This window comes from Neoarius graeffei, chromosome 4 (genome assembly GCF_027579695.1).
Source record: "Neoarius graeffei isolate fNeoGra1 chromosome 4, fNeoGra1.pri, whole genome shotgun sequence".
Lineage (NCBI taxonomy): Eukaryota > Metazoa > Chordata > Actinopteri > Siluriformes > Ariidae > Neoarius > Neoarius graeffei.
Genome location: NC_083572.1, coordinates 105,314,193 through 105,328,306, shown reverse-complemented (window position 1 = coordinate 105,328,306; position 14,114 = coordinate 105,314,193). Strand labels below are relative to the sequence as shown.

The 14,114-nt window shown below is 42.1% G+C and overlaps 1 protein-coding gene across 1 annotated transcript in view; it reads left to right on the top strand.

The window, feature by feature from the left end:
* The window catches only part of col7a1 (collagen, type VII, alpha 1), a 519,627-nt gene that overhangs the window by 235,301 nt on the left and 270,212 nt on the right, over nucleotides 1-14,114 (top strand). Inside the window, exons 34-38 of the mRNA XM_060918496.1 lie at nucleotides 9,502-9,573; nucleotides 11,368-11,403; nucleotides 11,509-11,562; nucleotides 11,829-11,897; nucleotides 13,156-13,269. Coding sequence (XP_060774479.1) covers nucleotides 9,502-9,573; nucleotides 11,368-11,403; nucleotides 11,509-11,562; nucleotides 11,829-11,897; nucleotides 13,156-13,269 — 345 coding nt within the window. The remainder of the gene's footprint in view (nucleotides 1-9,501; nucleotides 9,574-11,367; nucleotides 11,404-11,508; nucleotides 11,563-11,828; nucleotides 11,898-13,155; nucleotides 13,270-14,114) is intronic.

Below are 14,114 nucleotides of genomic sequence, written 5' to 3'. Positions count from 1 at the left end.
CAGGGTGTTGTGATTCTGCTTAAATTTCATCATTTTGTCAACAATTTATGAAAAAATTAGCACATTTTTATCCATTTGTAGTTACATACAATGTCAGCAAAACAAGATAATGTATGAGAACATGTGCATTAATATAAATCTGTGATTTGAAGCTGCATGATGGTCAATACCCCTTTTTGACCAACAGGAATCGGGTTCCGTTCTGGTTTGTGCACCAAATTTTGAACCGTTCAGGGCTGGGTTTCCCAAAAGCCTCTTAACGCTAAGAGCAGCTTAACTAGGAGAGAGAGTGTACATTTTTATGCTCGCGCTACCATTTAATGATTATCTTTGTGCTACGATGCTTTTGGGAAACCCACCCCCAGATAATCTCATCTCATTATCTCTAGCCGCTTTATCCTGTTCTACAGGGTCGCAGGCAAGCTGGAGCCTATCCCAGCTGACTACGGGCGAGAGGCAGGGTACACCCTGGACAAGTCTCCAGGTCATCACAGGGCTGACACATAGACACAGATAACCATTCACACTCACATTCACACCTACGGTCAATTTAGAGTCACCAGTTAACCTAACCTGCATGTCTTTGGACTGTGGAGGGAAACCGGAGCACCCGGAGGAAACCCACGCGGACACGGGGAGAACATGCAACTCCACACAGAAAGGCCCTCGCCGGCCACGGGGCTCGAATCCGGACCTTCCTGCCGTGAGGCGACAGCGCTAACCACTACACCACCATGCCGCCTCCACCCCAGATAATTTCGTCCAAAAATAAGTTGGTTCCCAGCCGGAACCAAGATACAGCTGGTTTTTCCAGCATGAACCGTGATGACATTGGTGGGCATGTCATTAGCTTGGAGAGGAAGCAAGGTGCAGCAATGGAGAACGCAACAAAAAAGGAAAAAAATGCATCTTCAGGGGGAATAAATGGACCAAAAACAAACATCTCCAATAACAGAACAAAAGCTCGGAGGTAATCGATGGGCACCGCCATCTTGCGACTACAGTTTACTCCTGTTGTGAATTGAGCAATGCTCTCTGTTCATGATTACAACAGTTCTGCTCAAAACTGGTGGAAACGTGGGTGGGTTCGGTAACTGGCACCAAGGTTCAGAGATTCCTGAATGGAATTGGTTCAAAAACCCGTTCCCCGTTGGTCGAAAATGCGTAATAGGTGCCGTTATAGAAACCTTCTGACCAATCAGAATTGAGCATTCTAGTGGTGGACTGATGTGTTTATTTTTGGGCTGATACCAGGACCGATTATTAGTAATCAAGGACAGCGATAACGGAAATTTGGACCGATATCCATTTACCACAAGTGTTTGAAAAATGTACAAGAATTTAATTATTTCTTACAGCTTACATTTAATGAATATAATGTTTAATCTTAGAACATTATTTAAAAAAAAGTACTTTTGAGCAACGATTGGTGAAAAGTGTACCGACGACAGCCGTCATCTCAAGGGCTGTGTGTGAGAGTGAATGAGCGAAATTATATGACTGAGTGTATCGCGCTTTTTGCCGACTGTTGTACCGTCTCACCTTGTTCTTCCTGTTCTTCTCACCGTGGACGCGAACACAGGTGATTGGGTTTACTCGACACGTGGTCCACGTGTCTACTAATCCAAAACCACTGTGGGTGCGACATAAAGACAGACTACAGAAGTGTGTTTTTTTTTTTTTTTTAATTGTGGTTGTCAGATATACAGTGGTGCTTGAAAGTTTGTGAACCCTTTAGAATTTTCTATATTTCTGCATAAATATGACCGAAAACATCATCAGATTTTCACACAAGTCCTAAAAGTAGATAAAGAGAACCCAGTTAAACAAATGAGACAAAAATATTATACTTCTTCATTTATTTATTGAGGAAAATGATCCAATATTACATATCTGTGAGTGGCAAAAGTATGTGAACCTTTGCTTTCAGTATCTGGTGTGACCCCCTTGTGCAGCAATAACTGCAACTAAACGTTTGCGGTAACTGTTGATCAGTCCTGCACACCGGCTTGGGGGAATTTTAGCCCGTTCCTCCATACAGAACAGCTTCAACTCTGGGATGTTGGTGGGTTTCCTCACATGAACTGCTCGCTTCAGGTCCTTCCACGATATTTTGATTGGATTAAGGTCAGGACTTTGACTTGGCCATTCCAAAACATTAACTTTATTCTTCTTTAACCATTCTTTGGTAGAACGACTTGTGTGCTTAGGGTCGTTGTCTTGCTGCATGACCCACCTTCTCTTGAGATGGACAGATGTCCTGACATTTTCCTTTAGAATTTGCTGCTATAATTCAGAATTCATTGTTCCATCAATGATGGCAAGCCGTCCTGGCCCAGATGCAGCAAAACAGGCCCAAACCATGATACTACCACCACCATGTTTCACAGATGGGATAAGGTTCTTATGCTGGAATGCAGTGTTTTCCTTTCTCCAAACATAACGCTTCTCATTTAAACCAAAAAGTTCTATTTTGGTCTCATCTGTCCACAAAACATTTTCAATAGCCTTCTGGCTTGTCCACGTGATCTTTAGCAAACTGCAGACGAGCAGCAATGTTCTTTTTGGAGAGCAGTGACTTTCTCCTTGCAACCCTGCCATGCACACCATTGTTGTTCAGTGTTCTCCTGATGGTGGACTCATGAACATTAACATTAGCCAATGTGAGAGAGGCCTTCAGTTGCATAGAAGTTACCCTGGGGTCCTTTGTGACCTCGCCAACTATTACACACCTTGCTCTTGGAGTGATCTTTGTTGGTCGACCACTCCTGGGGAGGGTAACAATGGTCTTGAATTTCCTCCATTTGTACACAATCAGTCTGACTGTGGATTGGTGGAGTCCAAATTCTTTAGAGATGGTTTTGTAACCTTTTCCAGCCTGATGAGCATCAACAACACTTTTTCTGAGGTCCTCAGAAATCTCCTTTGTTCGTGCCATGATACACTTCCACAAACATGTGTTGTGAAGATCAGACTTTGATAGATCCCTGTTCTTTAAATAAAACAGGGTGCCCACTCACACCTGATTGTCATCCCACTGATTGAAAACACCTGACTCTAATTTCACCTTCAAATTAACTGCTAATCCTAGGGGTTCACATACTTTTGCCACTCACAGATATGTAATATTGGATAATTTTCCTCAATAAATAAATTACCAAGTATAAAATTTTTGTCTCATTTGTTTAACTGGGTTCTCTTTATCTACTTTTAGGACTTGTGTGAAAATCTGATGATGTTTTCGGTCATATTTATGCAGAAATATAGAAAATTCTAAAGGGTTCACAAACTTTCAAGCACCACTGTACATATACACTACCATTCAAAAGTTTGGGGTCACTTTGAAATGTCCTTATTTTTGAAAGAAAAGCACTGTTCTTTTCAATGAAGATCACTTTAAACTAATCAGAAATCCACTCTATACATTGCTAATGTGGTAAATGACTATTCTAGCTGCAAATGTGTGGTTTTTGGTGCAATATCTCCATAGGTGTATAGAGGCCCATTTCCAGCAACTCTCACTCCAGTGTTCTAATGGTACAATGTGTTTGCTCATTGCCTCAGAAGGCTAATGGATGATTAGAAAACCCTTGTACAATCATGTTAGCACAGCTGAAAACAGTTGAGCTCTTTAGAGAAGCTATAAAACTGACCTTCCTTTGAGCAGATTGAGTTTCTGGAGCATCACATTTGTGGGGTCGATTAAATGCTCAAAATGGCCAGAAAAATGTCTTGACTATATTTTCTATTCATTTTACAACTTAGGGTGGGAAATAAAAGTGTGACTTTTCATGGAAAACACAAAATTGTCTGGGTGACCCCAAACTTTTGAACGGTAGTGTACATTAATTAAAAATAAAACTTTGAGCAGCAACAAATTATTTAAGCATCTGATTTCCGATAATCGAAAAAAAAATGCTGAATATCCGCTCCCCGGGGAATTCAACAGTGATGTGGTACAGTATAAGTCCACTTGACTACACTCCAGATGTCGCTACAGTCCAAATAAATCATATTAGGCCACTTTTATTTTTCAGTGTGGACATTTGGACAATGTGATAGAGTTTTAAAGGTCATAGGCAACATTGCAAAAAATGATCTCTTGTTGAGAGAAAATATCTTTAATATGGGTGAATTTGTCTATTATTTCTTATTAGAAGTTTACTAGAACTCAAATACAAGATTATTTAGCTTACTTTGAGACGCTTTTACTAATTTCAAGCCTTAAATTTTCTTATTCTATTGGCAGATAATTTTGCTTCTTTCTAGAATTGAATGCTTAAAATGAACAAATTTATCTGCCTATGGAGCACTTGCATGTGACGTCACAGCCAATCCAGATTGTGACAGACGCCATCTTGTCGGTCAAACGCCATATTCCGCCTTCTACTTCTGCTTTTACTTCTACCTTTTCTTCTGGAAAACCCTACTATATACAATTCTACTACAACGGCTGCGGCTACAAGCTCTCCCTACCTGTGCACGTTTTTTATGTTTTTTGTGTGTATTTTTGCGTGTTGTTCGTCTGTACCGGACTTCAATATCCACTACAACAGTATGGACTTACTGGACATTGGTTTCCAGCAGAAAATGACGGTTTGTAGCGATTTCCATCGCATGCACAACATTCCGGATGAGATAGCGAGACCAGCGGGGTCTCCGTGGATTGTTATCGGAAGCAAACCGAAGGAGGCGGCGCCGGGAGCGGAAGCAAAAGCGAGGCTGCAGAGCCGGCCTGTTGACTAAGCTCAGAAAACAGCTACTCAAATCTCCACTGCCAAGCCTCTACCTCTCCAACGCCAGATCCATGTAAACAACACGGACAATTTGGAATTACCTTATTCTATAATCGGCTGGTCAGTGCTATACTCAATACTTAAGTGACTTACTCATCCAATGAGGATTCTTGTTTACAAGATGCCACATCTGAGTCGCTGACAAATCCTGAATTTCTGTAAAGATAACTGTCCAGAGATTTATAAGCACGCAGTGCTTCACCACTGAACAGCGAGGGAAAGTTAATGAGGTAATTATACACGTCCGGGTATTCCGCTGGCAGTTCAAAATCCGGTCGTGAAAACTCCGTCCGGTAAGCCATAAGGGTCACAAATCTGTAGATCGTTTATTTTAGACATATATCTAGTTATCTGTTCATTAGAAAAATGAGCCGTGTAGTCCGTCGGTTGAAATTGATCCATTCTGTACACGAGTGCAGCAGTATTCAGCGGTGTTTTTTACCTACAAGATGGCAGTTGTGTACTTTCCAGTCATGTGACTGCAAGATCTCTATAGAATAAGAAAATTTAAGGCTTGAAATTAGTAAAAGCGTCTCAAAGTAAGCTAAATAATCTTGTATTTGAGTTCTAGTAAACTTCTAATAAGAAATAATAGATAAATTCACCCATATTAAAGATATTTTCTCTCAACAAGAGCTCATTTTTTGCAGTGAACGGTCGGAGGTGAAACGTAGAAGATCAACTTTATTGTCTAGAAGAACGACCCAAAAAGCGAATTCACTCTTCTTAGTGTCTAATTTTCACCCTAATATTGAATAAAATGGTTAAAATATACTGTTTTGCCCAATTTCCGAAGGTTTGTTTACACCTCACTCATGCGCACTTTCACCACCAGGGGGCCGTCGTCGTGACGTCATTCAAGCCAAACAGACCGGGAGCACCTCTGCGTTTACTTGCGAACCGAGCACACGTGTACGGACTTTGGTCGTGAGAGGTTGTGTAAAATGTCTGATAGCGATTTTGAAGTAGGAACTCTCCAAATTGAATATCGAGAGGTGAAACCGTATCTGTATGACCCTATGGCCGTTGCGAAGCAATCGGTGAATGTGGCTCACTGGTTTGACCGTGCGGCCTCGGAATCGGACAGCGACTCGGCCGACTCTGATCGCGGTGACCCCGGACCTCAACAAGACTCGCGCCCAAACAATTTATCCTGGTAGTTATGATAAACTCTTACTTTCGTTGTAATACTAAATAAGAGCCCTTTTGAAGAATAATTAAACTGCCCTCCCTAGTGGATATAGGGAACGATTACTGGACAGTGCGCCGGTAGGCCACATTAGCCTGCCATCCACGGCATTATACTATTTATAGCCGACTCTAAGCGAGGAAATATCCCTTTGTCTCATTTCCACAATGATTGTACAGGATCCCTCAGGATTCTTGACTTGTCAATTGCAAGCAAAAGTAAAAATGTTTCCCTCCGATCTTCTCCTTTTTGCTTGAGCGTTGCTGCTCCGTTTCTTCTTTGACTGCTTGATTTTGTTTCATGCGCACAATCCACCCTCTCTGCCTCGTCTCCTCTTCCGGAAAAAAACACTCCTCTGGCTTGACACACACAATCCAATCTCTCCACCTTGTCTCCTCTTTCAGAAGAAGCCAATCCACTCTCTCCGCCTCTTCTCCTTTTTCGGAAAAAGCCAACCCACTCACTCCGCCTCTTCTCCTTTTTCAGAAAAAGCCAACCCACTCACTCTGCCTCTTCTCCTTTCTCAGAAAAAGCCAACCCACTCTCTCCGCCTCTTCTCCTTTTTCGGAAAAAGCCAACCCACTCACTCCGCCTCTTCTCCTTTTTCGGAAAAAGCCAACCCACTCTCTCCGGCTCTTCTTCTTTTTCGGAAAAAGCCAACCCACTCTCTCCGCCTCTTCTCCTTTTTCGGAAAAAGCCAACCCACTCTCTCCGCCTCTTCTCCTTTTTCGGAAAAAGCCAACCCACTCTCTCCGCCTCTTCTCCTTTTTCGGAAAAAGCCAACCCACTCTCTCCGCCTCTTCTCCTTTTTCGGAAAAAGCCAACCCACTCTCTCCGGCTCTTCTCCTTTTTCAGAAAAAGCCAACCCACTCTCTCCGGCTCTTCTTCTTTTTCGGAAAAAGCCAACCCACTCTCTCCGCCTCTTCTCCTTTTTCGGAAAAAGCCAACCCACTCTCTCCGCCTCTTCTCCTTTTTCGGAAAAAGCCAACCCACTCACTCCGCCTCTTCTCCTTTTTCGGAAAAAGCCAACCCACTCTCTCCGGCTCTTCTTCTTTTTCGGAAAAAGCCAACCCACTCTCTCCGCCTCTTCTCCTTTTTCGGAAAAAGCCAACCCACTCTCTCCGCCTCTTCTCCTTTTTCAGAAAAAGCCAACCCACTCACTCCGCCTCTTCTCCTTTTTCGGAAAAAGCCAACCCACTCACTCCGCCTCTTCTCCTTTTTCGGAAAAAGCCAACCCACTCTCTCCACCTCTTCTCCTTTTTCGGAAAAAGCCAACCCACTCTCTCCGCCTCTTCTCCTTTTTCGGAAAAAGCCAACCCACTCTCTCCGCCTCTTCTCCTTTTTCGGAAAAAGCCAACCCACTCTCTCCGCCTCTTCTCCTTTTTCGGAAAAAGCCAACCCACTCTCTCCGCCTCTTCTCCTTTTTCAGAAAAAGCCAACCCACTCACTCCGCCTCTTCTCCTTTTTCAGAAAAAGCCAACCCACTCTCTCCGCCTCTTCTCCTTTTTTGGAAAAAGCCAACCCACTCTCTCCACCTCTTCTCCTTTTTCGGAAAAAGCCAACCCACTCTCTCCACCTCTTCTCCTTTTTCAGAAAAAGCCAACCCACTCACTCCGCCTCTTCTCCTTTTTCAGAAAAAGCCAACCCACTCTCTCCGCCTCTTCTCCTTTTTCGGAAAAAGCCAACCCACTCTCTCCGCCTCTTCTCCTTTTTCGGAAAAAGCCAACCCACTCTCTCCACCTCTTCTCCTTTTTCGGAAAAAGCCAACCCACTCTCTCCACCTCTTCTCCTTTTTCAGAAAAAGCCAACCCACTCTCTCCGCCTCTTCTCCTTTTTCGGAAAAAGCCAACCCACTCTCTCCACCTCTTCTCCTTTTTTGGAAAAAGCCAACCCACTCTCTCCGCCTCTTCTCCTTTTTCGGAAAAAGCCAACCCACTCTCTCCGCCTCTTCTCTTTTTTCGGAAAAAGCCAACCCACTCACTCTGCCTCTTCTCCTCTCTCGGAAAAAGCCAATCCACTGTCTCTGCCTCTTCTCCTCTCTTGGAAAAAGCCAACCCACTCGCTCCGCCTCTTCTCCTCTTCTGGGAAAAAAAAAACAATCCTCTCGCGCCACCTCTTCTCCTCTTCCGGAAAAAGCCAACCCACTTGCTCCGCCTCTTTTCCTCTTCCGGAAAAAGCCAATCCTCTCGCTCTACCTCTTCTCCTCTTTCGGAAAAAGCCAATCCACTCTCTCTGCCTCTTCTCCTCTCTCGGAAAAAGGTAAAAGCTTCTTCCTGAACCGGTCCTGTTGTTACAGTTCACTGCACAACAAGGCATGTTTTTTTTTTTTTTAAATTCCCGAACGCACGTCTGCACTCAAGCCGAACGGCAATGTAAGTAAACGGAAGTGGACTCAACTCAAGCAGTTTGTTTGGCTTAAATGACGTCACGAAAATAGCCGAACAGAAATTTGCCACGATCCGCGCTAACTTATTGTAATTATTACTTATTAACAATACTTCTTGGGACCAGAAGAAAATTACAGAGGGTTTTTTAACATATAACGTTTCAAATGTGCATAAAATTAAAACCGCTGCCTCTGAGCTTTAAAAACCAGAAGATAAGTGCATTGTTGCCAGAACTGTGGGGACAAACAGAAATTTGACAAAATCACTTACATGGGAATTTGCAACAAAGATGCCTTGTTTCCAAACATGAGTTTACAAATAGGGTAATGAGAGGAAAAAAAAAAGACAAACAATCTCCATTTTTGTTTTCATTTATTTTACAAATTAATAATTTGAATATCGGTGTAACTATGAAGATTTTGTGTCCCCTCCCCCTTTTTATATTTTCTCCCTAATTTAGTCACGGCCAATTCCCATCTAGAATTTCTCCCCATCACATGAGCGTTACCAACCCGAGAGGGTGAAGGTCATCACATGCTTCCTCCAGCCGACTGCAACTTTTCGTACTGCTGCTTCTGTAACGTTAGGGGGCGATATAACACACTGAGGGCAACGCTATCCACCCATTTCCATATACATGAGCTTATAGATGCCGCCGCCACCCCTCCCTCACAGATTGTGTGTTCTCATGCACACTCACCGGCCACTTTAATAGGAACTTGTTCTTGATTCTAAGATCCCTGTTCTTGGCTGCAGGAGTGGAACCCTATGTATTCTTTTGTTTTCTGTTGCATGCTGAGATGCTTTTCTGCTCACCATGGTTGTAAAGAGTGATTATACGAGTTACTATATCCTTCCTGGCAGCTCGAACCAATCTGTCTATTTTCCTCTGACCTCTCTTATCAACAAGGTGTTTATTTCCACCCACAGAACTGTCGCTCACTCACTCAGTGTTTTTTGTTTTTCGCACCAGTCTGTGTAAACTCTAGAGACTGTTGTGTGTGAAAACCCCAGGAGATCAGCAGTTTCTGAAACACTCAAACACATCTCTCTACACTGTTTAACAGTTCATTAGAATAATTCCAAATCATAACCCAAATAATTGATTTATTTTGTTTGTTTTTGGCAGGGAGTTCCAGGGTTGCAGGGGAATCCAGGCGTTCCTGGTCGTTCAGGAAACCCCGGTGTTGCAGGACCTCCTGTGAGTAACCTGGGGAGGAGATGATAAAAGCTGTGCAGTGGGTCACAGACGATACCCGACCCGTTTTTACAAATAATATGTTCAATTTATATAGCGTCTTTCTCAAAACCCAAGGTCGCTTTACAATAATAGGCAGGAAAAAAATTCCACCAAATAGAGGTCAGGATATCATTCCAGTGGTGTAGCAGCCACAGTCCCACCAAAAGGCGCATGAAAACGAGTCCCACACCGCCAGCACAGCCACCGTGACGCCGTCAGCAACATCGCTCGAACACCACGCCATGGATCCACAAAGCGAGCACAGAAGCACCGCCATGCAGAGCGCTGGTGTGCCCCAAACCGCCTGCACAGCCACCGCGACGCCACCGAGCAACATCGCTCGGAACATCACGCCAAGCATTAAAGCGCAGAGCGCTGGACAACCACGATGTAAAATGAGCAACGAGCTCACTGCAGTCCATAGCTGGGAGCACAGGCATCACCCACAGCAAACCAAGGCCTGGAGGGAACTGATGCCCAAAACTGGGTCCGGAGCTACACCACCACCGGCGGACTAAAACACTCAAACATCAAACACAGAAAAAAGAAAACAAATTAGAATAAAAAAAGGAGAGAAAAATAAAATAAAAAAGCTCCGGTGAGAAGCGGCAGCCAGAATGCGCACGACGTACTCTCAACCGGAAACGGGAAAAAAAATGGATAATTTTACAGAACATGTGGAATTATATATTACACCACTGTTACTTCTTCAGTGTCTCAGTTATTTTCAGCATCAATTAATAAAAATACGTATTAAAGGAAAATAAAAATTCAATCTGTCAGCTTGTCTGTGTCTGCATATCTGTGTCTGTCTGTCCTTTCTCTCCCTCCTTTACTATATGTCTGTCTGTTTCTCTGTTTATTGATTTCTCTCTCTCTGTCTTTTTGTCCATCTTTCTCTGTCTTTGTCTCTCTTTCTCCATCTGTCTCTCTCTCTCTATCTGTTTTTGTCCAACTTTCTCTGCCTTTGTGTGTCTCTCTCTTATGTTTCTTTCTGTCCATCTCTCTCTCATCTCTTTCTTTCTGTCCATCTTTGTCTTTGTCTCTCTCTCATCTCTGTTTCTTTCTGTCTTTGTCCATCTTTGTCTCTCTCTTATGTTTCTTTCTATCCATCTTTCTCTGTCTTTGTCTCCATCTCTGTCCATCTTTCTCTGTCTTTGTCTCTCTCTCTCTTGTCTGTTTCTTTCTGTCCATCTTTCTCTCTTTGTCTCTATCTCTGTCCATCTTTCTGTCTCTCTCTGTTTCTTTCTGTTCATCTTTCTCTGTCTTTGTCTCTCTCTATCGCTGTCTTTGTTTCTCTCTCTCTTTTTGTTTCTGTCCATCTCTCTGTCTCTCTCTCTCTGTTTTTTGTCCATCTTTGTCTTTTTTCTCTCTCTATTTATCTCTGTCTTTCTGTCCATCTTTGTCTTTCTTTGTTTTTCTCTGTTTCTTTCTGACCTCTCTCTATCTTTTGTTTCTTTCTGTCCATCTTTCTCTCTCTCTCATCTCTGTTTCTTACTGTCTTTCTCTCTTTCTCTGTTTGTCTTTCTGTCTGTCTCTTGGTATCTGTCTGTCTTTTGTTTTTTTGACTAGATGTCTATATTTGTTTATCTATGTTTACTTTATTTGACCCTTTTACATTTTCTTGTTTCCAAAAAGAAAAATTGCTCTTTGACTCGGCCTTTGAGGAAAATCTTTAACATTTGAGATCTCAGGATTAAATCATCTGTATTTCGTAACCAAAAGAAGTTATTTATATGGTTTATTTTATTATAGGGCTTACAGGGATTACCTGGAGTCAGAGGAGACCCTGTGAGTGTGTACACACACACACACACACACACACACACACACACACACACATATATATACATTATTTTAATGTTTCAGTATTGAATGATTTTTCCTGTTTATTAGGGAGAATCTGGTGGTGTCGGTTTGCCGGGATCAAAGGGACAGAAAGGTGATCGGGTAAGAGCTTCACCTCTCACACAGGAGATGTGTTCCAGTGCAGAAAGATGATGTACAATGTTCAGGGCTCAGGTTGTGTGCTTTGGTTAGATACAGACACTGGGTATGTGAGAGAGCAGACGAATGTCAGACTCAGGTGGACTTTCACCATCTCCTCAATTTAGTGAGAGTCCAGCTCGGCTTGTGATGGTACGCTGGCAGCACAGATTAGGGGCGGAGCCAGGTTTCTGTCGTTGTGCTGAAGAGAAATGTTTGTTTCATTACAGGGTGAACCTGGGTCTGTTACCGGAGGCTTTACGGGGCGCAAAGGAGAGCCGGGTCTACCTGGGATACCTGTAAGACGCTCAGATAACACTAAGGCTGAGTGGTGGTGATGATCATGATGATGATATCGATATCATCAAACATTATATCATGATACACTTGTATGAGAGATTGTGAATACCATGCTATCTTTTTTATTCTTATAATTTAATCATATATAAATGGGACATTCCACCAAATGGGTGCCATTTGCTTGTTGTACCACTCCCAAATTAAACTTAATTAATTATATGTTTTCAACACTGATTATAATAACACACATAATTAACTATTCAAAATGTGTATTGGTCAACCTCAGGCTATGTTGTTTATTTTTTTTACAAGGTTTGGAAGTCAAAGATGGCTGCATACTCTTTATATGAGTAACAGGACTGAAAGTAACAGGACTGAGTTTTTAGCCTAGGATTAGCTAATACATGGAATTAAGCCACATGGCGTCATCGCTAATAGCATGACCACACTTGGCACATTCTAGTGATTTTACCAAAAATCTGTATTTTTAAAATAAACAAATCTCATCTAAGAAATAATTTAAGTAACAGGACAGTATGTTGACATTGACCTTACCAGTCAAAGTTAAAAAATCATCAAATATACAGAAAAGTAAATGAGAGAACTAACTTTTGGTCTTCTCATGGCCTTCAGAAAACACAACTGATGTAACTTCCTGTTGAGCATGTGATTTATGGAATATTCCAAATTTGTCAGATGGGGCAATACAGTATGTTTGGGTAACAGGACTGAGTGAAAACCCAGGGACATGACTAATGTGTATTTTAACTAAGATATTGTGGATTTCTTATGAAAAAAATATATTTAAACCATGGATAGGATATGGAGTCACACAACAGTGCAAAAGAAATACTGTTTCTGAAGGATTTTAATCATAATATTTCATAGTTAAGTATAAAGTTAGAGTGCGGGGACAGGTAACACATGCTATTTTTCAGTGTTTTAGGTAGTTTTTATTAATCCTTACAATTATATATCTTAAATTTGAAATCAGATCAATGTGCAGGACATTCTGCGTAATAAGGAAATGTATTCTGAAGTACATTTTTATGTGCATTTATACATATAATTTTCTAGGGACGGAAATGGCACCAATTCGGTGGAATGGCTCAAATAAATATATATTATAAACTGTACTTTGTATGAATTGTAAAAAAATAGATTTTTATTTACATTTTTTTTCCGGTTTTGAATAACTTTTTTTTAGACATTGGTGAAAATGTCTTCCCCCCCCCCCCCCCCTTTCCCTGTTTGCAGGGCACTCCAGGGCGAGCAGGCATAGACGGGGAAAAGGGAGAGCCAGGAGTTCCTGGGCTGCCAGGACAAAATGGCCACCCTGGAGTAGCGGGTACACCTGGGCTCTCGATAAAGGTGAGCTCGTAATGGAGTGTGTGTGTTAGGGGTGTACATCTCCGTCTCTGAGGCCGATGCAATACACATCTCGATGCTTTACCAGTGACACATATGAAGCTACTACTAATGTATTATTGTCAGTAACGGCACAGAAAATCTAGGTTCGGAGCGGCATTGAAGCACGATTTGGCGTGTACGCTTTCTGTGCGGAAATTTCTCGTACATTTTTCGCATTGCAGTTTCGTGTCATATCTGGTGTGTCAAGGCCATAAGACTGTGTGCATTACTCACATTCAGTCTGTAATACAGTTAGGTCCATATATATTTGGACACTGACACAAATTTTGTTTTTTTACCCGTTTACTGAAACATATTCAAGTTATAGTTGTATAATGGACATAAAGTCCAGACTTTCAGCTTTCATTTGAGGGTATCCACATTAAAATTGGATGAAGGGTTTAGGAGTTTCAGCTCCTTAACATGTGCCACCCTGTTTTTAAAGGGACCAAAAGTAATTGGACAATTGACTCAAAGGCTATTTCATGGGCAGGTGTGGGAAATTCCTTCATTATGTCATTCTCAATTAAGCAGATAAAAGGCCTGGAGTTGATTTGAGGTGTGGTGCTTGCATTTGGAAGATTTTGCTGTGAAGAAAACATACGGTCAAAGGAGCTCTCCATGCAGGTGAAACAAGCCATCCTTAAGCTGCGAAAACAGAAAAAAAAAACCATCTGAGAAATTGCTACAATATTAGGAGTGGCAAAATCTAAAGTTTGGTACATCCTGAGAAAGAAAGAAAGAAAGAAAGAAAGAAAGAAAGCACTGGTGAACTCATCAATGCAAAAAGGCCTGGGCGCCCACAG